Source organism: Podarcis cretensis (assembly GCF_951804945.1).
Source record: "Podarcis cretensis genome assembly, chromosome: 4".
NCBI classification, from domain to species: Eukaryota; Metazoa; Chordata; class Lepidosauria; order Squamata; family Lacertidae; genus Podarcis; species Podarcis cretensis.
In genome coordinates, this window is record NC_137173.1 from 64,878,233 (window position 1) to 64,902,584 (window position 24,352).

At 39.4% G+C, this 24,352-nt stretch overlaps 1 protein-coding gene and 1 long non-coding RNA gene across 2 annotated transcripts in view; one reads left to right on the top strand and one right to left on the bottom strand.

The window, feature by feature from the left end:
- Nucleotides 1–7,887: 7,887 nt before the first annotated feature.
- Nucleotides 7,888–24,352, bottom strand: part of PDK3 (pyruvate dehydrogenase kinase 3) — a 41,050-nt gene continuing 24,585 nt past the window's right edge. The window contains exons 5-12 of the mRNA XM_079972293.1: nt 21,615–21,704; nt 20,165–20,242; nt 19,255–19,331; nt 18,026–18,127; nt 16,436–16,546; nt 13,747–13,860; nt 10,662–12,929; nt 7,888–10,586 (exon numbers count right to left, since the gene is read on the bottom strand). Coding sequence (XP_079828419.1) covers nt 12,786–12,929; nt 13,747–13,860; nt 16,436–16,546; nt 18,026–18,127; nt 19,255–19,331; nt 20,165–20,242; nt 21,615–21,704 — 716 coding nt within the window. The 3' untranslated portion in view covers nt 7,888–10,586; nt 10,662–12,785. The remainder of the gene's footprint in view (nt 10,587–10,661; nt 12,930–13,746; nt 13,861–16,435; nt 16,547–18,025; nt 18,128–19,254; nt 19,332–20,164; nt 20,243–21,614; nt 21,705–24,352) is intronic.
- On the top strand, nt 13,868–20,152 carry LOC307214006. Its single transcript, XR_013837822.1, has 3 exons — nt 13,868–14,489; nt 19,027–19,123; nt 19,463–20,152. It is a non-coding gene; the product is annotated as an uncharacterized lncRNA (long non-coding RNA).

Below are 24,352 nucleotides of genomic sequence, written 5' to 3' on the forward strand. Positions count from 1 at the left end.
TGTGGAATCAAATATCTGATATTAGTGTTATGTCTCTCTCCCATACAAGATAATGCAGATGTTCAACCACAGTCACTAGCATGTATGAGAAATAGTTGCAGTTTTTATCTGACTATATGCAACTGTCCACACTGAACATATGCAGTGTGTATGTGCAGTGCACTGCAGTGCCCCCTAGTACAACTAGAGCCACAGCTCTTCAGTATACTTGCACTAAGGCCTTATAGCTGTTCTTCAGCCTAGAGTCTCCAGATGTTGTTGGACTACAAATCCTATCATCCCAAAACAGCTTAACCAATGAGTAAGGATGAGAGCAGTTGTAGTCTAACAACATCTAAGGTTGAAGAACACCTCCAACAGCTATTTGAAGTCATGTCATGAAAAGCCATACTTGTTTGTTGAACTCTCTAAAGCAAAGCATTTCCAGTGTGGATCCAGGACAGAATATAGAAACTAAAAAAGGCCATGATATTAGTTTATTACAAAATCAGGCCATTTGACGCTGGAACGGCTCTTGTAAATCTACTCCCGCCATGCCTTTCAACACTTAGCAAAGAGGTGTTTTCACATAGCTTGGAGTACTTTGATATTTAACTAGGGCTGAATTTGTGATTTCTGTCCATCTCTGAAGACTTGCTCCCCACATCTCCAAATTAGCAACCTAGGCATGCCTTTGTGGCTAGCAGGGGGCTTGTCTCTCTCAATTTCTGACTCAGAGTTCTGTATAAGAACTCTCCAGGCACCATGAGCTGTTTCTAGATGGTGAGGCTAAAAAACCCAAACACTAAAGCAACTGTAGGTGGTTCGCTTTCTGCCAAAAGAACACAATATTTATATTTATCTTCTGGAGACAAATCCAGTCTGCTTCTATTAACAACAAACTAGATACATAAGTCACCACATGTGTTACATTTTCATTATTAGCAATGCCAAAGCCTGTGGGGTAACAGACATCAAATGCATGAGAGGGTGGTCTGATTAAAAACCTTCATCAGGCATCCAAGGTGCTTACTCTCATGCCTTGTGGGGGCACTTGTTTCTATTTCATATCTATACAAATTCAAGTTTTTCTATCAGAAATAAATCAAGCTGCGGTCAGTTAGATCCTCACTGGCGTCACTCACCAAGAGCTCTGCTTACATGAGAAAGGAAATGTTGAAATGTAAGGATATTTACTTTAGCAGGATGGGGGGTTAGTGGAAGAGATGTGGGAAGAATGTACAGTTGTGGGTCTTAATTCTCAAAGGGAAAAGCTAACCAGAACCACCATTTAATTTATGCTGTACAGTACCTTACAAATGCAATTGATTTGCCCAGCAGCAAAGCCTTATATCTGTATATATGTACATAATGTCTTCAGTTGGTAGATGAGCAGGAGTTTCTGTTGCCGTGACAAAAACTTCAGTAAGCAATTCCCAGGTATGGCAGAGTATACAATCTTATCTTCAGCCACCAAGAAGGGTTTTAAAACTTTTGGGGGGAGTGGCATCATTGGCTTTTTAATTTTTTAAATTTTAACTAATATTGACTTGAATGTGTTCCAGGCTGTTTATGTGCCGAAAGATCCACGTGCAAGTAAATGAAGTACAATGAGAAGTGTATTTACTTTCTTTATTTTGCTGTTGTTCTGGCTGATCCTTAACTCATATGCATGCACACACACCAGAATTGGACCAATATGCCAATGGCTAAAGAGGGAGCTGCAAGATCATTAATCTGGAGTCAGCCTATTTTATGCTTGGCAAGCTGTAGCTTCAGTTGACAGAGCCCAGGCACCCGTGTTGCCTAATGTTTTTAGTATCTTTCACTTTTTACCATTTAGGCTGCTTAGACACATACATTTAAAGCACATGACGTTCTCCAAATTATCCTGGTAACCTTAGTTTAACACACACGGACCCCATCATATACCGAGCTACAGGAAAGCTGTCTGCAGACAAGTACCAGCTCCTTTGGCCAGAAAGCAGAGATGAGTGCCGCACCCCAGTCTAATTCGACTAGACTTAACCATCCAGGGGTCCCTTACCTTTTACAGAGCTGCAATTCCCAGCACCCTTAAACTATAGTTTCCAGAATATTTTTTTTTTGGGGGGGGAGTCATGTGCTTCACATGTGCTTTTAATGCATAGTGTACATGGTAAAAAGCTGGGGGGGGGGGCTAATGGTGTTATATAAAGATGTGCTTCGGTTGCATACATTTAAAGGAATTATTTTCCCAATTCCTTTCATTTCTGTTAGCAATGGAGAGATGTTTCTTAAAACACATGGAGAGTCCAAACTTGTTTACTGGATTACAGCTACAGACAAGAAACACCAAGTATGGTCATGTCCAACAAATCTTTACATTTTATCTTGAAGCTGCTATCTCTTCTAAATCAGAGCACACATAGTGTTCCCTTCAGCCAGGAAGTTTCCAGAAGGATGGGGATATTTTACTTAGCTGTCAACTTGTTTTGCAAGACAACAATCCATCACAAGTAGGTCTTCTCACCCCACACAATTTTCAATGAAGTAATGGGCTGCAGAGGCTAAATTGCAGCATTATTATTTTTATTTTAAAGTTGCATAGTGAGTGATAAATAAAAAGGTAAAGGTACCCCTGACCGTTAGGTCCAGTCGTGGACAACTCTGGGGTTGCACGCTCATCTCGCTCTATAGGCCGAGGGAGCCGACGTTTGTCCACAGACAGTTTTTCTGGGTCGTGTGGCCAGCATGACTAAGCCACTTCTGGCGAACCAGAGCAGCACATGGAAACGCCGTTTACCTTCCCGCCAGGGCGGTACCTATTTATCTACTTGCATTTGACGTGCTTCCGAACTGCTAGGTGGGCAGGAGCTGGGACCGAACGGGAGCTCACCCTGTCACGGGGATTTGAATCAGCAAGCCCTAGGCTCTGTGGTTTAGACACCATAGAATTAGAGAAGAGTGGGTGAGCTGGGAAATCTAGCTGCAATTGGCCAACATGGCTGCAGGAATTATTGGGAATCTGATACAAGACAGCAACTACACTACCTAATTAGTGGAGTGTACTTGTCATCACCATGTTCTGTATGTGTATTTATAAATAAAGCAAATTTCACCAAGGTCCCTTAAGTCTCCAGACACTCTTTCACTGAAATGGAGACTTGTTATGGAATTGCCCCTGGAATACCTCAACTGCAAATGAGGAATATGTTTTATTTCACATAAAAGATACCAACAACCACGATAGAAGGGAGAATATATAGAATCAAAATAATCTAAGAAGCATGTAAAAGGTAGCATGGAACCAATGTGTCTACCTAATTACAAATCCAATGCTTAAGTGTTTAAATTTTCTATCACACCCTTTTTCACAGCTGAACTATCAAGCAATGTCTCACAAAAACGCTCTTAAGATTCTGGAACCAGTGAATTTCCCAGAGCCAAAGCTCAAGGTGGATGTGAGCTTGACTTTTATACATTGATTCCTAATGTATTAGCCTAGTCTACCTCACTATTTCCTCTTCAAGTGCAAATACAGTTTTCCAAAGAGAATAGAAAGACAACCAGATATTTAATTTATAAACGTTGCAAAATGCCGTAGAGCAATTTACAGGGGGGGAACTTTTATAACTGCTATATAAATCTCTGATCACGTTTCTCAAATTCTTTCATTAAAAAGTCAATGTAACAAATTAAATGCTAGTGATAAAAGCTATCATCCACTTATGAAAAGTAGATTCATTATCACATGCTTCCGATCACTAAAATGCTGATGGGCTGGAACACTAACAAGGGAATTTAGTTGAACAACCTATATTGCGTCCTAAGGGGCTTTTCTCAACTCCCACAGTATGGAAGAAGACAAAGGAGAGCACAACCTTTTAATAACATTCCAGGACTGTAAGAATGTTTGCTGTCCACAAATTTACAAGTCAAGGAGTTTCAGTTTTTGCAGACATTCCAGAAATCGGAGCACTGCAATTTACGATTAAGTAAGTCAAGTGTCAACAAAATCCTATTTATGCAAATCGGCAACAAATGTGATCTGATACTTATTTTAAGATGTAAAGCTATTCATCATTACGGAGGTGATTTATGCTGAGTTGACTTTTCTGATTTGGCTGTCTGAAGGGCCTCAGGTGTGCATAATGTTATTCAGAATAGAACCAATAAGGATGATCATTAGCTTAATCAGGCTCTTTGTAAGTCAAGCGAATGCTAATCACAGTACAATCTTTGCCCAAGTAGTTAATACGTAGAAATAGTAGCTAGGATTCAAAAGGGACCACTTGTAATAGGAGAGGTCGCAGGACAAGGCACACATCGTAGTTTACTTACCTTGGTCTGGCTTCCGTGCTGTCCATGACTACCTGAACCAAGAACAGGCTATCAGAGAAGCAAACAAGAAACCAATTTCATGTGCGTTGCTTTGAATGTTATCTAGCTTAAATGTCTAACTATGGTCCATTTGAATACTACTCCTATAAGAAATTGGTAATGAATGCAGCTGAACTATGTTTAAAGTTTGAAAGCTTCTTCAGTAGCAAAAATCATCAGCATATATTATAAAATGTTATTAATTCTAGATAAACTGATGCTAAGGAATTCAAGCCTCAAGTAAGCCATTTTGATAAAAGTCCACAGCATGATACAGTATTAGGCAGCTTTGTTTACATCTGTGCTTATAACTAACAGTAATTTCACAAGCACAATCCTATAGATGCTGTCTCCTGACAGACATGGAGCCACATTTCTCATAGTACGCAGAGTGGCAGCAAACGCACCAGCTTGGGGAAATTAAAAAACTTGTTTGTTTTTTCAGTTACCAAGCATTCCTCTTATGGGTGCTAGGAAAATGGGATATCCCAAGAAACAGAAGTGCTATCTTGAGAAAGGCTGTGAAGATTCACAGCAATAAAAAGTTATCTACCGTTGAGGTATTGCATTTTAATGGCTTTGATTCCATAGGACCAGCATAGCTAGAAACTTCCTATGGTTTTTATTTATTACTTAGGGCACCATGGCAATCAATAAACTATGAAAATAAGCATAGTCTGTTCTTTAAAAGGTAACCAATCAGCTAGACTATTTGTAATGGTTTTTCTAAAAAAAATTCAAACTATACATCAATTTCATATGCATTGCAGCTCCTCACCCCAATAAAAACAGAAAACTCCAGGAAGACAAAATGCATCTCTATTCAAATCCAATTATCAAAACAAAAATAATTTAGACACAAAAAACAATCCACGAAACACTCATAGCAATTAAGCTTCCTGAGGTTGAATTATAATTATTTATTAACAGAATTGCTTAATAAACATTCCATCAGAATATATTACTCTCTGTGAAGTTAAATCTTATTCTGATTTACAGTATCTGGCAAAAGTCTAACTATGTCTAATTAAGGTTGATTAACCTCTTGGAAAATGAATTGTGCAGGAAAAGCTTTTTCTAATTTACCGTAGTTTTGCCTCCACAGTCATTGGAACATCCTTGGATATTTAAAAAAAAAAAAAAACTTACAGTGTAATCCAAGCCATGTCTGCTCAGAAGCATGGCTTATTGAGTTCAACAGGGTTTATTCCCAGATAAGTAGGTATAGGATTGCAGCCTTAAATTTTCCAGGCATTACATAAATTAAAAGCAAACAAACCTAAAAAGATAGATTTATTCATTGCAGGTTTTCTACTATTAGAGAAGTGCACGTTTTATGGATTTACTCAGAAGAAAGCCCTATTGAATTAAACGGGGCTCATCCCAGGTAAGTGGGCTTGGATTGCAGCCTTAGACACACAAGGAAACATTTTCTTTAGATCACAGCTTTGACACTGCTAAGGTGGTGATAATGGCCAATAAACTAACACAAAGACAAAGTTAGAAACTGGGGGTTATCCAGCCAAGGGGTGTGTGTCTACCCACCCATGAACTAGTACTGTTCTAAACTATCCTAACCAGGGCTGGCTCAAGACATTTGCTGCCTGAGGCAAAGGACATGACGGAACCATAGCCCAAGGCATACACAGAAGTCAATTGGATTGGCAGTTGAATCTTACTCCAATACTGGTGAAAGGAAAATATCCTCCACTGCACTTGAGGACAGCCAGCTAGTATAGGGGATATAGGGCAGGCCACATGGCACTCACAGCTCTGTCCCATCCCCGCCTCTCAGCACTTGCCGCCTGAGGCAGCTGCCTCACTCTGCCTCATCAGAGGGCCGGCCCTGGTGTTGCACAGGAATTGTGTTCATTTTAAAAAAACAGAAATGCTACGGGCTTCAGTGCCAGAAAGAAAGGAGCACACAACTATCAAATTTCAATAGGAAAAGGAAATTAAACTGTGGGGGCTGCCGGAAGGAGTGTAGATCATTATAGCATGGACCCCAGAAGTTAAGTTTACATGAGCATACTTAATGCACTAGCAATACATGAGCAATAATAATAGTGAATCCTGCAAAACAGAAAGCCTCAGAATGATGTAGGCCTTTTCAAGATGGGACGAAGAAGTACAGCATCTGTCTCCAGTAATGTCACACACACTTGTGACTCTAGGACTGTCATAGTAAACAACACTGCTTCAGAAGGGCACAGGCAGGCCACACGAGAACAGAAGGAAATAAAAATTTTATCCAGCAACAAAATAGTACAAGTATGGTATGATCATTATTTGGAAAGGTAAGCTTTCCACAGCCACAGTGCCAATCCAAAACAGTGAATTCTCCATTAACTGTTCTCAGATTATTTTATCTAGTCACAGTCGCTGAGTCATACCTTCTGTACAGAAATATTAGCAAGCACTTTATGCTGCCTGCTGCCTAGAGATTGACATCCCTTGTGAGGTAGTGATTCAAAGGACGCCAAACTGTCGGCTACTCTTACAGTCAGCTAGATGTTTGGTGTATGGTTCAACCCATGTAGTTAGGAGAGCTCTCAGACAATCTCATAATACTTAAAAAAAAAAAAAAATCTGAGGCAATTAGCTGAGAAAGTGTTCTTTGAAGAGAGCAGGTATACCTAGCCAGGTTGCAACTCTTACATTAAGGATATTGTTTTTGCTCACCTGAGATCGATTGCATGTTGGCTTCTTGTCTGATCTGCCCACTTCTTCTTCCTGTTTGTGGAACAAAGGATATTTCTTTGGGAGTTGTCCAGATGGCAGCACCTTTGCTGCCCGTTAACAAAATGGCTGACAGGAACTGAGGGAGCAGAACACCTAAATCTGCAGCTTCTTTTTGGCATGTATTGAGATAAGGGGCTTTCAAATGTTTTCACCAAAAAAAAATTACTCTTTTAAATATGTGCAAGATTCCAATGTTTGCAGGTCTGAGGGGAAAAAACAACTTAGCAGTACTCTGCCTTTGCCTTACCATCAGAACACCTTTCATAACAAAGTTCGTCCACATTGTAGCAAACTTACTTCAGGACTGCTTCCAACAACAAAGGTGTTTTATTGTTCTGGGGGTAGATACCGAAGCAAAAAATACTTACAGATTTCATCAGTTACAAAGGATGAAGACATTTATAAATTGCAGCTTTTCAAAGGGTGGCAAGGAATTAGACCCCAATTGTGTTTGAAAGAAGCCAGAATTTATACACACATGTACCTTTCATAATGTAAGAAGAGTCTGCTCTCATTGTGGTCAATCAGATGCCTATGGGAAGGTTTCAAGTATTTTGTATTTCAGTATTGGTATTTGACTACATCTCATTTTATTTAACCAAAATCCCAAGGATCTTGACAGAAAACTCATATATATAGGGCAAATTTATACAATATGCATAATTTTATATATATCCAATTTAGTTGTCAATAAGTGTGAGCCATGTCGATCTTAAAATGTTTACTTGGAAGTCCAGTTTTCAGTTGGTTAGCTTCAAAGCAAATTTGCTTCCTGTTGCAGCAAAAAAAAAGCTATACATAAAATTGACAAAGAATCTCATTTTATTTTTTTATTGCACAGTGAAAAACAAGGAAGCAACATTTACAATTAAATGATGCATACTGCAGATCTTGAATTCTAACATTAGCTACAGGAAGCATTTAAGAAATCCATCTGCTTAGAACACCTCAAAAAGTGACTTTTTGAGAATTCCCTTCTTTTATATTGTAACCCAATCAAGTTCAAATGAACTTCCCTTACATAGAGTCAGAGCATTGGTCCATTTCAGTTCAGTTTTCTGGCAGTAAATTTCTTAAGGAGAGGTCATTCACATCACTTTTTCCTGTGACCTTTGTAGCTGGAGATTCCAGTGACTGAACCCAGGAAGTTCAGCATGCAGTGCATACATGTTGAGCCATGCTCCTCTCTCTTCCTGTTCAACCATTGCTACGAACTTTTCAACCCATTCTACCTGAATAAATATGCAGCAAATTGTTTTTCTTCTCCAAGTCTGGTTCTAATAAAACTAAAATACCATATAAATGGCTTTTGTAAGCAATCATGCTCAACTGACTTCACTACAAGGTAATTGCATTAAAACAAACTTATCTTTATTTCAGCAGGCCTACTCCAGAGTTAAAGTGGTTTATAAAGCAGATGTAAATTCTGGGTTCTACGGGATAACCTACAAATTGTGCACTTGGGAGACCAGTTTCAGCTGGGAAGGCAATGATGGAAGGAACTTTGTGATACTTCTAAATCCTAGGCTCTCAGACTATTGTGGGGAGGGTTCCAAGACAGGTAACCTCTCCTCCCATACTTGCCAAGGTTTGGCACTGCTATTGCTGCTGCCCATAAGGAAGAAACGTCATAACTCTTGATAAACAGACCATAGATGGGCATGATAATCCTGCAGCATCCTGTTTCTTTGGCAGCTGAAGCTTAGTATTCCAACCACTGCCAGCTCCATTTCCTATAAAACCTTTCCTATATGGAAAATATTTTCTGCCTCAGACATACTTCCAGATGCCGTGTCTTTGCTCCCAAAACCCAGTGAGCAGCAGATAGCTTTCTCCAATTCTGTTTGGATAGAAAATGCCAGAGTTCAAGGAGATGAGCTATATGGTGCACCCACATCCACCATAAAACTTCCCACAAAAACACATGTAAGGAGGGAAGAGAAGAACAGTAAGAGATTATGATTTATGTGCTGCTTTTTGAGGACTGGGTGAGTTGAACACCCCCAGAGGACCCCAGACTTGGACGAGGTGCAGCTTCACTGACACATTGTCTTAGCCTAATATAGGGAAAATGAAATTCAAGAGGAACTGCTTCCAACATGTCTGTAGTTTTAGAACAGGATTGAAAAGGCTCTGCTATATTCCACTTCTAATGCCAGTAATAAATTAGTGGCCCAATACAGTCTTGCATTTAGAAGCAGGCTGCATACACACAATTTGCTGGATCGTCTTAGCATGTTCACACAAGAGTGAACTAGTGTTGGGTTATAGTGCAGAAGGTATAAAAAAATTAGGGCACGAGTTTGGGGATATTATCCAAAGTAACCTCTACTACCAACTTTTTGTATAATCTGTGAAAATGTATCATCCATCCAGCACCTTTCAGGGCCTTGTATCCAAATGCTTTTAAATAAATTAACAGCAAAAGGCAAGCAGTAAAAAAAAAGGTATCAAAATTTGAGTATTACTAAAAATGCAAACTGTATTCTACAAAGAAGCTGGATGAGAGAACCAGTTTTATTGCTTACCTCACTGGTATATTTTGAAGTTTAAGGCAGCCTTATTTATTTGTTAGCAATAAAATGGGCACAATATTTATCTCTCATTTTTAAAAAGTTATTTTGTAGTTTGTAAGCCATTTGCAACTACTGTATATGTTTCAGTGAGTGTCTTTTACACAGCTGTGGCAAAGCTCAATTTTGACATGGCTGCTGGATTAATCTAAATCCTTCAATTAACTGTTCAGTAGAAAAACACACTTGTGTGTTTAAATCTCTTCGAGACAATAGCTCCCTTTTATTCCTCCCCAGAAACCACTCTGTAAGCTTTCTTTACAGTCAATATATTCCAATATACTTCACAGTGTAGTGAAATCAGGGAAGAGCAGAAGGTGCCTACTTAAAACTGCTAAAGCCATCAGTATTTCTCTGCCTTCCTAAGGGAATATATATGATAAAGAGTTAAGGGATACATTTCCTGCTTTAAAAGCTTTCAGTGTTAGTGATCCTCTCAGTTTATTTCACTCTAAAGTGACTTTCAAATCGTAATTAGAAAAAAGAAAAAGTTATCAGCAGACTCCATTCTTCAATCCCTTTGAATTCAATGTGGGTTGATTCATTTGTAACAGTTTCTACCCCCCCCCTTATTTCCCCCCAAGCATACTTACTTGTAACATTCATGGAATTTGCCCCCCTCTTCTAATCAATGTGCTAGCTTATTATGCAAAGTCAATGTGATTTACAGACCTACTTTATTAGCTGCTGCATCAGCACACAAGAGAATAGAATTAGACACTAGTGTTCACTGCTGGGGGCAACATAGAGTGTCTACAACTGAGCAGTGATAGAGAAGAAAGTCTCCTTAGTCACCAAGGGCCCCAGGCATCATCTCTGATGCACCATTTTGCAAATAAGTATGTAACATTGGGAGGAAGAAGCTGATCCCATTATCTGGGATCCAATAGGTCTTTTTGATCATGTAATCAAGAAACAGATAATGCACCACTGCATTGGACTCGATGGCCCTTGTGGTCTCGATGGCCCTTGTGGTCTCTTCCAACTCTATGATTCTATGACCACTGGATTAGTCACAGGTTTGGTAAGAATGGTCTAGCCAGGGCTTTCAAATAGGCTTGTCTCACTTACCAAGGGTAAGACAGAGTGGTAATAAGGACGGTACAACTACTGCTTGAGCTACTAAACTACATGGCCACATTTTACTGAAATCAAGAATGCAAAGTATTGTGAACACTCAAAATGTGCTTAAGTATTATTATTGTTGTTGTTGCTTGGTGTTTTGGAAATTTTTTGCAATAATTGATTCCAACCTAATTGTACTCATTACTGAATTGATCCCCCCCCCCCCGAATATACCTTCTAATGACTACACCATTCCTATCTTGCCCAAGTTAAAAGCTAAGAAATAACAAACATCTTATTGATGGCAAATCCTACCCATCTCATTATTAGGTACCATGATATGACTTCCAAATAAGAGTGGCAGTCTTTACACACTAACAAACTAGGAGATCTATATGCTGGTCATATTTGTATGCAGTTATTATATTTTGTAATTTTATCAGTTTGGCAATCATACTAAAGGTGATTTCCCTTTAATTGAATTTTGAGTCACTGAAAATGTACATAGATCTCATGTATGAGGATATTTTTCAGAGTTTAAAGATTGAACATATTGCTCAGAAAGACATTTAAGTGCAAACACTGCAAACAGTCATAAACATGGTTAAAATTCATGTATATAATAGCCACTGATGCAAAGGTATGCAAACCCAGTAAGTTTAAAAGTAATGCTTTTCAGATGTCTCAGTTGGAATTGGGGTACTCAGATTTAATTGCCAATTAAGCATTCTACTGTGTTTGAATAAAGAATAGTATGGAAGCTTTTACAAGCTACTTGAAAATTTAAGTCAACATAACTTTCTCTTTGTCTTCCTTACAGACCAAACTGCATTTAATTAGAAATTCTGTTTCATATTCTGTCAAAACAATTCACATACAAATACAATACACAGACACTGATGAATGTATTTTGGTGTTCTGATACCCTCACTCCTCACTTTGCTCCTGTGAAAAGGTGTTGCCAGAACCCATGCTTCTATTCTCTTTAGAGCCTTAGTATCAGATGCAGTAGTTGGGACAATGACTCGTTCAAGCAGGTTGTCAGCTTTCAGCATAATGCCCTTTCTTGGAAGAAACATTTTTTTTTAAAGACAGTTATTTCAGTGTTTCAAATGTTTAGTCTACTAAGGTTTCACGTCATTTTTGAAATCCTTTTACGAATTATTTTAGTTTTACTATTAAATGGGTTTGAAACGACCAATATCTTAAAGCCAACCTCCTTTTAGTATCTAGCTGGATCCCCAAATGTTTACTGGCTTGATTCTTTATGTGCTTCCCTACAACAAAGTATATTTGTTGTGCTGAATCTCACATTCCAAATTAATTCTCTCTTCCTGGTCAGTAGGAATTGTTTCAGGTACCCAAAACTGATGAGCATGCTACTGTTCTTTATGGTATTTAAAAAAGAAAGCACCTCAGGACAGCTATTGCAAAGTTTCAGTGCTTTACAAGAAAGTTTGGTAAACACTAAAGAAATGAACTTTTAGAATTGTGGAAAGAATCACTCTGAAGTACAATAACTTTTGAAAGAACTAAGCATGTATACTGGTTTTGGTGACAAGACCAGAAGAGCTCCCATAGTTGTTTTCTAAATGTAGGATTACACAGTACCATATAAAAATGCAGCAATGTGAGTTTAAGCACACATTCAACTACAGTAGAATATGCGTGTTACATTATATTGCTGTGTAAGACACTACTGTCAAATAGGGAGTCAAAACAATTTTGCCAATTCTTACAAAGGACTAGAAACCGACCTTTAAAAAATAGTACCCTTTTAACTATACAATTGTATAATCTACCTGCAATCACAGTGCAATCCATTTTGTCACTTGTGACTCAACTAACCAAGCATGTTTTGGCAAAGTATTTATAATAATTCACACCAAAAATGCATGATGTCAGTCTTTGAAAATCTCTTCTGTTCTTGCTATTTCAGTCCCATAACAGGTCTTTCTAGGGAAATATTGACTACTGTGGATTAGAGGATTTTGGGATTTGGAACAAAGCAGAGACTCATTTCTGAACGTAAGTGTTGCCATCCAGGTAGAAAACACTGGTGAGTTATCGATTCGCTTTATATTTGGAAGCATCCCTGGGTTCACTGCTAGGGTTGCTCCAGTCATCAGCTTCTGGGGTGGTCTTGTAATGTCGCCAGGCTGACTTATTGAAAACTGGAAGTCTTTCAAATGATTCACTGGAAAGAGCCTAAAGAAAGGGTAAAAAGTAACACGATCAAGTTTCGGGAGCAGACTTATAAGGAGGACAAACCTGGAGTTTACATCCAGGATATAATATCCCAATATTTGTTAATTGGTGATGCTGTTTCATTTGGAAACATTTTGCTACCTGCCTTGGAGTTACTATAAAGAAGAGTTTAATTAAACAAAGGATGAGTGAACTTTGATATGAAAAGGATATTGCATATCTAGTTTCAAGGGTCAAGAATTGTGAAGAAATGTTTAGTTTTATGACATCAAAGGCAACATACAGCTTTACCTACTGTTGAATAATGCAAGGCCAATTATGTAAAGCTAAAGCCCTCTTTATGACTTCTAATACATATACTCAAAGCATGAAGCACAGCAGCTGAGTTCCTAGTTAGCCAGGGGCAGACTTTGGTAACATGGCACCCTGAGCGAAGACTAATTTTGCCCCAACACCAAATATTTCTTATTTTCACAATAATTCCTTTTGGATAGTTGTTACTGATTACTGAATACTGCTTTCTGAATTGTGACTTGCAACACACTGTCCCAAGACTCGCCTATCAAAGCACCATCTACAATCAGCTGGTGGCAGAATCACAAACTACTTCCTCACAAGAGCTTGCTGATCACCTCTTCTCTCCTCCCCTTCCCTTAACTTTTCATAAAGTTAGTGCACTTGAGAGCAGGTACAGAACAGAAGGCGAGGAGGGGGGCTCCTAAATCCGGCACTGTGTTAGCCATGAAGCTTTTATGGTCAGCAGAAGAAAATACAGCTTTGCCAATAACACTCCCTTTAAAGGAGTCATTGTATTTACCTTCAAATAAATTACAGCATCAGTACCCACACCTTCCATTGAGTAAAGTTTGAGATCTCCTTGAAAGTATCTAGCATAAAGACGAGAGATTGGTAGACCATAACCATAGCCAGCCTAAAGAAAAAATGGATAACGTAAGATTTAAAAATGAAACAATTATACTTACAGAATGCCTTTGCTAAAATACTTCTCTCTGGTCTCTAATAACTGAGAATGACATCCCGCTCTGAATGCTGTCAACAAAGTAGCACAAGGGACAAAAGATTTGCCTCCTGTTCTACAGAATAGCATTTAAAGGGCAGCTTTCCTTGTCATTCATTATGTTTCACTGGAGGGTGAAGACTTTTCTTCGATTTCTGAACACATTTCCAGGTTGTTATACTTTTAATGTGTATTGGCTTTAAATATGAGTATTTTGCTGCATGTTTGATTTCTCATTTTCTTTAGATTCTATTCTACAGAAAGTGAACTAAAAATATAGTATATAAATATATACTATAATGCCATTTTTTTTTCCCTTTCAAAGTTTAGATTGCTTGAACATCAGTAAGCTTTCAGGTCATAGAAATTTTTTTTGAATTTGAGAAACAGTGAAAAATCACAATAGTACAAAGCCATTTTGACAACATGCACTAATGAACAGCAAATCTGATTGCAGAGACTTTAGGAGGATGTGGATTTTGTCTTGCTCCCAAGGATGCAGTTACATTAGCGGAACTGACAGTGATCTATAAGCCACCCAGGCAAGTTGATAGTCTTTCATGAATCTCTACAGTGGCGGTTAGTGCTGCAATATCCCAGTCACTGCTCAGTGGTACTGAGATTCTGATGGTAGTTTATTACTTGAGATTGTTATTCACAGCAGTCTCTACACATAGGAGATGCGAAAAAAGCGAGAGTTGGAACCGCATTCTTTGGTCAGTCTACTCTACTAGATCAATTATTGTTGATAGCATGAAGCAATGAAAGAAAGAAGAAAGTTGTAGAGAAAATAAGACTTGCAATTTTGTCAACAGAAAAAGTATTTCTAGATATATAACATCCTAACTATGCTCCAAGTATGTTTGATAGAACACAATGCCTTTCAAAACAACAAAAAATAGCTACCATATAGACTACTTGCAAAGGAACTGAAGCAATTATTTTCAAAGGATTCTTTTCTCATAGTATGGTCCACAAGGCAACTGGGACATGGCCACCTCATGACCTAAAAGTGTGCAGTATATCACAGAGATTCTCCCTCACACCCTCAGCTCATTCATTAGAGCCATCTTCCATCTCTATGCTTCAAGTCAGAGCTGATGAATAAAACTTTTTTGATATGACCCCAAATCCATGCCATGTAATTGCACACAAAACTGACAGGCATCAATCCTTTAATATGGCTCTGTCTTCATTCCAGTACCCAAGAGTGAAACCCTATCAATTTAGGTTTCCAACATAATACTACAATTGTTTAAATATTGTAATTTAAAAAGTTTCATTTTATTTACCTTTATTACATTGTATTAGTATTCAACTAAATTTAACTCTGAGTATAAAAACTGAAATTAATGAACATGACTAAGTTAGGTCTACTCTGACTAAAACTTAGCTGAATACCACCTACCACCACCCTTCTGTTCTCTAAGGAGTTCAGGTGCCATGTAAGATTCTCTCTCCCTCTGCCCCCACCCATTTTATTCTTGAAACAATTCTGAGAGATTTGCTTCACTACAAAAGAGTGACTGGCCCAAAGTCATTGTAAAGCTTCACGGGATTTTGTTTTTCTAAAAAAGTTAGGTTGCCTTTTAAGCTAGGACTTTATCAAATATGTAACTCAATAAAAGAAAGATATGAACACAACAACAAGTAATTAATAAAAGTCATTCAATCAATAAATATTAAAATACAATACAAAAATACAGCAAAAAGGCATGCCTCATCCATAAGAACTTTAATTTATTAAGCCAAATATTGAAACAAAATCCTGATGAGTCTTTCCAACCTTTTGATATGGTAAAACCAGCAGCTAAATAAATAATCCTGAAGCATTCTGGAAAGATTTGACTCTCTTAGTTTTTCTTTTTTACCAATCACATCATGTCTGAGAATATTTCTCTTCCAACCAGGCCACAAGAAGTAAACCATAGGACAAGCTTTGATTACAGTTCATGGTTTGTCTGGGCAGTGTCAGGACAACAAACAACAGGAGTAAAGTGGCTGTGATTTTCCTTCTGGGAGCCTGCACATTTCATCATTTGTGCTAAGCTGTTCCACCCTGATTATGTTTCATATCAGAATTTAAACTAACAGAGGACACCAAGTTAAATATCAACTTTTTATTGTTTAAAAATATGCAGAATCTGTAAATAACAAAGTTTGAGAGAAAGCCATCCCACTATAAATGTATTCAGCTATCATAGGAAACATCTAGTATACAGTGTACATAACCACATAATGCATCAAAAGAAATCATAAATATTCAGCACCTTATAGATGGAACTGTTTTTAGTTGACCATCATTATTATTTCATCTAGGATCTACTACAGATATACTGCATCAGTTGACAATCAAACAATAGCTTGTGTTGACTCCTATGTTTTTCAGACAAAGTTTGTGTCAGGAAAAGGCAAAAATAACATAAAGCTATGAGAAGTATTTTCTGGGAATAGTTAGCCTATCATTAGCCTACAGGACAGAACTTACCAAAGGTACAGCTCTTGATGGCTCCAAACTAGGCCTGGGGGCAGTTGAATACATATAGTTAAATAGGCGATCTATTTTTCTCAGTGGCACACCACCACCTTTATCACTTATCTATAGAAGAAAACCAAAGTTTCATTAAGACAAAATGCCCTCCAAGGACACTGTTTATACTATTAATAATAGAGAGGTAGTTACTTAACACTTGCATAAATACCAAAGGAAGTACCATATTTTTCGCTCCATAGGGTGCACCGGACCATACGGCGCACCTAGTTTATAGGGGCGGAAATAAAGAAAAAAAATTATCCCCCCGGCTGTCTTGGCTTCCTCTTTAGCCACACACAACCTCTCCAGCCGGGAGAGGCTGCGCACAGCTTCGTTTTTAGCCCGAGCTTCCCCCGACCCCAGAACAGGTGCGGGAGCGGAGGCAAGGTTGCGCAGCCTTGCCGCCACTCCCGGAGCTTGCAGGCTGGGGGAGCGCTCCGAAGGTTTGTGGATAGCTGCCTGAAGCCCAGGGAGCGCAGTGGGAGTTGGCACTTCAGGCTGCAGGCTGCTATCTGCAAGCCTTCGGAGCCCAGTGGGAACTCCCACTGGGCTCCGAAGGCTTGCGGATAGCTGCCCGAAGCCTGAAGCGCTGCGCTCCCCAGGCTTTGGGCTGCAGACTGCTATCCGCAAGCCTTCGGAGCCCAGCAGGCACTCCCGCGGCACTCTGAAGGCTTGCGGATAGCTTCCTGAAACCTGGAGAGCGAGAGGGGTCGGTGCGCACCGACCCCTCTCACTCTCCAGGCTTCAGCGAAAGCCTGCATTCACTCCATAGGACGCACACACTTTCCCCCTTCATTTTTGGAGGGGGGAAAGTGCGTCCTAAAGAGCGAAAAATATGGTATCTGTCTGTCCACAAGCAGCATTCACCATGTAAACTATGGGCTGACATCAGATGTACAGAATAGAGCCCTAGGGCTCAAAGTGAATTCAGGATCAGCTGTTCCAAATCTAAAAGGTTAGCTCCTCCTTGCTTTAAACTACACCAAAATTAAGTTTCCTTGGATTAGTCAACATTCTCCTGACTACAGAGTTGAAAGCACAGAGTAGGAATGAATGATATGGCCCATGAAAGAGGTGCCTGCTCAATTCAGAGAGTAGCTAAACACTATAAGGAAATGTGAAAGTTACTCTGAACTTCTAATCAGAAGGACTGGAGTGGAGAGGATGGATTCCTTCCCAAGAGGAAAAAACACACACCACCTCTCTGTAGCCTACTTAATAACTATCTGCAACAAGTGTCATAATAATCTTTGAAGTTCTCTCCCTCTTTGTAAACTAGGCCTCTGACAAAGTAGCTGTCAAACAAACACACAGCTCTTATCCCATTACCACATAAAACCAGTGCTTTTTTCCTGGGGGGACACAGGAATACGCACACCCTTAAACATTTTGTGAATCTAAGTTGGGCCTCATTGAGGAGCAGTATTTCAGTATGAGTAGGAAAGTGAGAGTACCCCTAAACATATTTTTTTAAGAAAAAAAAGCAGTGTATAAATCTGCTTTTCCCCAAGATGTTACAGCAAAAATTGTTTAGCAAATTTGTACCTTTATTGATAGATCTTCTTTACCCAAAGTGACTAAGGTTTTAACTGGTGGATAGCCTTCACTTTTACCCTCATATAACTCCACTGTAGCTCGCATTGAGTTCTGAAAAAGAAAAAGAAGTGTTAACCAGGCAGAGGGCCTTCTCAGCAGTGGCACCCTCCCATCAGATGTCAGGGAAATAAAGAATTGCACAACTTTTAGAAAACATCTGACATTTTGTTATTTTTTGTATTTTGCTGGAAGCTGCCCTGAGTGGCTGGGGAAACCTAGCCAGATGGGCAGGGTATAAACAATAGAATTATTATTAAAATTTCTGAAGCTTTTAATAAGCATTAAGCAACAATATTAGAAGATGTACAAACCTATGAGACCACTTTTAAATTTCTTTATTTAAAAATATACTAAATTCACATAAAATTTACACCTAGGATTAATAAAAAATAACATCTAACAAAGAAGTTGAGAAATGGTTTTATAGTAAAGCTTCTTGTGGGTAATGGATCACCAGCATACAAAGCAAGCTGCCCCAACACTGTACTGAATGGCAAAACCTACGCTGTGTATCAGTGGACTCGCAGAGTGAACATACTTCAAAGTGTGTTCTTTTATTGGATATGTTCATTTGAGCTCAGTTGATTAATGTAAAATATAGATAGTAACAATCTGTATTAAGTGGCAGTAACGACAATGTTTGCTAGTATCAGTAACTGTTAAAACAGCCTCATCCCAGCAGACCCTACCTAAAATCACACATGGTAACAGTGTACAATAACGATAATCCTTCCCTATGAACAGATATGCAGTAGGTTTCATATGTAGCCACAGTTGTCACATAAAAATCGACTACTTGGGAGAATAAAACACTTGCCACCAAAGAACTGTGTCAGTCTTCTACCACTAATTTTACCTGTTTACACCTTCACTTTCTAAAACTTCACCTTCTTTATGAAAGGAGAAGAGACCCATAATGTATTACACAAATTTCCTTTTCTCAATTTCAGATTTCGCCTAACACATGAACACTCTTTGGAAGAATACAAGGAAGAATGACATGTTATTCTTCTAAATCAAGGCCATTTGTGCACCCAAGGATCACAGGTAACATTTTACACAAAAATGGGCAGATGCATCAATCTTTAAGACTATGCTTAGTCTCAGTATTTTTTCCAGTTCACTCAAAGAGGAGGCAAGCAAAATTAGCCTCCTTCCCATGAGACAATTCTACTTACCTTGAACAATTCAAAAAGCATGTGAAACAGATGTGAGGGTACATAGACTACTTGAATAGGCTTGCCCGGTGCTTTAGCTAGAAAACAGAAACCATTTATATAACTGAAAATTCAATTTATGATGTCTTTAAATTACCATTTTCTAGCATAAGATATCATACTTTTTAATTTTTCTGAATTTTTCTTTTTTTACCTTTCTGATTCCTAGAAATATGAAACACCAAATATGTCAAGCCAGTGCAGAGTTGGTAGTCAAGACAGAGCACCTGTATGAACAAACCGAGAATGCTGCCCTATGCAATAGCCTTCACTTGCACACTTAGCTCAGATTTTCCATGTTTAAAATAACTGTGGTGTCATCATATTTAGTTAATTACATTCTGTGATTTAAGAAGATCATGTGTCTCCATGACTGTAGACTCAATTACCAGAATATAAAGCGAAATCCACAAATGCAAGAGAGCTTTACACTTGTGTTTCCTGAACTGAAGCTTCCATGTGGCATGGTAAACCATATTTTAATAGGAGGGAAAGCTTGAAAAGCAGTTTGTAATATGGTAGAGGGATTTGTCACCAAAAAGCAAAACATTCATTTGGGCATGTTCAATCCTCTAACTGTCTAAAACCTCTTTGAATCTTAAACTCTGAGATGTATTTTTAAAAATCCACCTGCTGCAGTCTTACTAGCTACTTTTAAAAAAATGTGGCCAAAAAAAGTTGGAAAACAGAATGCAGTGTTTCTTTCCAACTTTCCCTTGCTTCGGCTATACCCATAACTTTGGCACAGCTCTTAAGTCAAAATGAATGTTGTGATTAAATTTTATAAAATAAAATAAAATAAAAGATCCTTAGAACGCGCAAAGCCCAGATAGTTATAAGAATGCTAAAAAGCAATGAACTTCAGTGTTACCATTGAATTCTTCAATTTCCAACTCGGGTGATACCAGATAATACTGTTCACACAACATCTTAGCTGTTGCAAAGGCATCTGTGAGTGAAGAAAACAAAAACTTATAGAATTATGCAGTAATGGCAATATACGTATATTCTGTACCTCAAGAAGCTATAACTTTTTCTTATTTTTTTAGATTTCTTATTTTGGTCCTGTGAGGACCAAACTACATATAAGTAATCAGATCCTCTGAGGTAAAACAGGCTTGTAACTTAAATGGAGAAGCAGGAATGAAGAATGGGGAGTTATGCATCCTCCCTCTCAGATCAAAATTCTGCCCCCAAAGCTACTATTGGCTCCATGAGAGGAAAAATACATGCCCCATTCACCTTAACCACACATTTTAAAAAAAACACATTCATTCCATTTTATTTACCTAAGGATAAATGAACAGCAACATAACTATTCCCTGCCAGAAGTGAGGCTCTACTTTTGCTCTGTAGCTTTAAGTCTGTTTTAAAACTACAATAAATTTTATTTTCATGTTTTGCCAGTTCTACATAGAAGGCATGTACAAAGCAAAGCATGTAATGTATTCCCTAGATTTAAGGAAGTATTTTCAAATTCAGTTCTTTCACCCATTCCCAAAAAGTAATGGTTAACCATGCCATCTATTATCTTTTTTAAACCTACTCCAGCAATTATTAACAATTTTAGAGACTGTGCACAAAAATGTAATTGGCATCTTTCACTATCTGGGAGTTGAATTTAGGGAGATGATTCGAGAAAGAGAGTTGTATGATATTAAGCATTTAAAGTACAGCTTCATAGTTGACAAACCTATTTGAGCAAGCAAATGCATACCCAGCTTGTTTCCAGCGCACAGTGAATGATAATAATAAAACTGCAAATAATTGGGTTTCTTGGCTCCCATAAATATATCACATTGGAACAAAATATAAATAGAAAATTGAAGTAACTTCAGAAATGTCTTGAAGATATATTTTCTGTAACTTAACTATGCTATACCTCCATCTAGTGACAAGAAATATCAATACACTACAGAACAAGCTCTCTTCAATACCAATGGGTCTGTGCTATTTATTTGATTTATGTTTTTTAACATAAATAAATAACACGTCTCCTTCTGGAATTTCATGCTCCCTCCCTTTCTGGAACCAATTCTTTCCCTTCGCTTGTTAGTTTTAACCATGATTTAGTGTTACACCTGCATCACCACTGAATGGGACCCCCAAATTAACCAGAATTTTAAGTGAGTTTGCATATCTTGCTTTGGGAGAAGCCGATTACCCTTAACCATGGGTGGCATCAGTGCATATATAAAGCTTACAAGGAAAAGGAGAGGCTACTGACTGTTAGATGAGGGATTTACCATTAGAAATGGTTCAAGGCATTACACATACACCTTGCAATCAAAGTTCCAAAAACAACTTGTGTTTACCCTTACCATCCACTACGTCAGCTACATTACACGTAGGATCAATACTTCCAATATGTTTGGGATGAGCAGGATTAGTGACCCCACCAAAAAGTAGTGCTAAAATGAGAGGAAAGGTAGATATTAATTGAAATAACATTTTGTAAACAATTAAAGGGTAATGGAATCTAATGGCGAGTAACACATCTTAAAGCTTTTAAAAGGCAAAAAATACTACTGCTGTGCTGCATTTTGATCACAAAACTTTGCTTTTGATGGGTGTGAGATGGGATATAAAAAACCCATCACCACCTAACATAGATAGGCAAGATGTGCATATGGCCATGTTTCCTGGTTTCCTTTTCTTTCATACTGCTAAGCAGTAATTACCGTATTTTTCGCCCCATAGGGTGCACCGGCCCATAGGAGGCACCTAGTTTTTTTGGGGTGAGATAAAGAAAAAAATATTATTTCCCCCCCAGGTGCGGGGCTGGGGCGGGGAAAGCCCAAGCTTCCCCCGACCCCAGCCCCCAGAACAGGCTGCTATCCACAAGCCGTGGGAGAGCTGCGCGACTTCGCACAGCTCTCCCACGGCTAACGGAGAGCTGTGCGAAGCCGGAAGCCTGGGGTGTGCTGAGCTCAGCGTGGCCCAAGTTTCTGGGTGCAGACAAGCTCTCCGCTAGCCGTGGGAGAGCTGTGCGACTTCGCGCAGCTCTCCCACGGCTAGCGGATAGCTTCCTGAAGCCTGGAGAGCGAGACGGGTCAGTGCGCACCGACCCCCCTCACTCTCCAGGCTTCAGCAAAAGCCTGCATTCGCCCCATAGGACGCACACACATTTCCCCTTCGTTTTTGGAGGGGGAAAAGTGAATCCTATAGGGCGAAAAATATGGTGTATTTAATTATTTAATTATATTTAACTTAATTTAAAATAAATATGTAACTTACTTTTATTTTATTTTATTTTATTTTATTACTGCCACACAGTGTAGCATAACATAACAAATCGAACTGGTTTCTGGGTCAACAGAGATTATCACCTTGTCCCCACTGCATGAACAAAAAGGGAGAAAGGGTGTAAAAGCATTCACAAAACTTGGGACTTTCACTTGGCTCAACTCTAGAAAATATTGACTGACAGCTGCTGCAATCCCAGTCTGGGAAGCGGAGAAAGTACTAGCAATAATTATTTGGGAACATCTTGCTCAACATTGCTAGCAGCCAATGGCTGCAGTCCTATACCCACTTATCTGAGAATAACCCCCACAGGACTCATGTATAGCCTTGTGCTATAAGCTATACATAGGGGACGCAGGTGGCGCTGTGGGTAAAAAGCCTCAGCGCCTAGGGCTTGCCGATCGAAAGGTCGGCGGTTCGAATCCCTGCGGCGGGGTGCGCTCCCGTCGTTCGGTCCCAGCGCCTGCCAACCTAGCAGTTCGAAAGCACCCCTGGGTGCAAGTAGATAAATAGGGACCGCTTACTAGCGGGAAGGTAAACGGCGTTTCCGTGTGCGGCTCTGGCTCTGGCTCTGGCCAGAGCAGCAATGTCACGCTGGCCACGTGACCCGGAAGTGTCTCCGGACAGCGCTGGCCCCCGGCCTCTTGAGTGAGATGGGCGCACCAACCCCAGAGTCTGGCAAGACTGGCCCGTATGGGCAGGGGTACCTTTACCTTTACCTTTATAAGCTATACATAGCCAAAGAGAGACAAAGGGTAAAGGAATTATCTGAACATTATTCAGTAAACTGAATGTGAACTGCAGTGTATTCAAGAATACAACAAAATATACAATCTGGAATGGCAACATGTGCTTTAAAGTTTTCTTGTATATTATTACAAGAAAATTACCACTCTCTATGTGATGGTCTGCCTCCTTCAGACTCATAGTTATTTTGGTATTTGGAAGCAGGGTTAGCTTTGCGCAATTCAGCATTTATGGAAGGATGTAAAAATTATTTATCTAGCCCCCAAATGCACAACTGTTACCAGGCCTGCTGCAATAGGACCTGTCACTCTTCACTAGCCCTATGTCTCACAAATTTCTGGCTGCCATTTGCTGCCACATGGCTCTAGGGCAGGGGTCTGCAACCTTTAAGACAAAAAGAGCCACTTGGACCCGTTTCCGAAGGAAAAAAAACCGGGAGCCGCAAAACTCCTCATTATAAAAATAACTTTTTTGTCACTTTTTTATTATTTCTTTGTTTGACCCCTCAGAATTACTCCTCCTCATAGAAATAAACGTTAAATTAACAAGTTACCTTTTTGTGTGTGTGTGTGTTCCTCACTCCCCTTCAAAACAGTGACCAGCGTACATGCCCCTTACAATGTAGCGGGTGGGCGGGTGGGAAGGTGACGTCGGGACGGTGCGTGACTAACGCACGCACTGCCCCATGCGATGTCACAGCCAGTGCAGCGCCCGCCACAGTGGGGAGTGTCGGGGCGCACAATGCGCCTCCTCCCCTCGCTAGTATCCGCCCCGGAGCCGCGGCAAAGGTGTAAAAGAGCCACATGCGGCTCCAGAGCCGCGGGTTGCAGACCCCTGCTCTAGGGCCTGTTCCAGCTAGCTATATTGTATTTCAGATCAAGGCTAGTCATAATTTTCTGTGAGTCCTTCCTCTGCATTTAACCTTCTTGCTTTCCACTTGAAAGCAAAGGAACAGGCTCAGCACTAAGTGGCATAGTGCTGGCTGGTGCTGATGGGAGCTGCAGTCCAAAACAGCAAGAGGGTGTCAGGTTGGCGAAAGCAGGGTCAATTGATTGGAAACATTTAC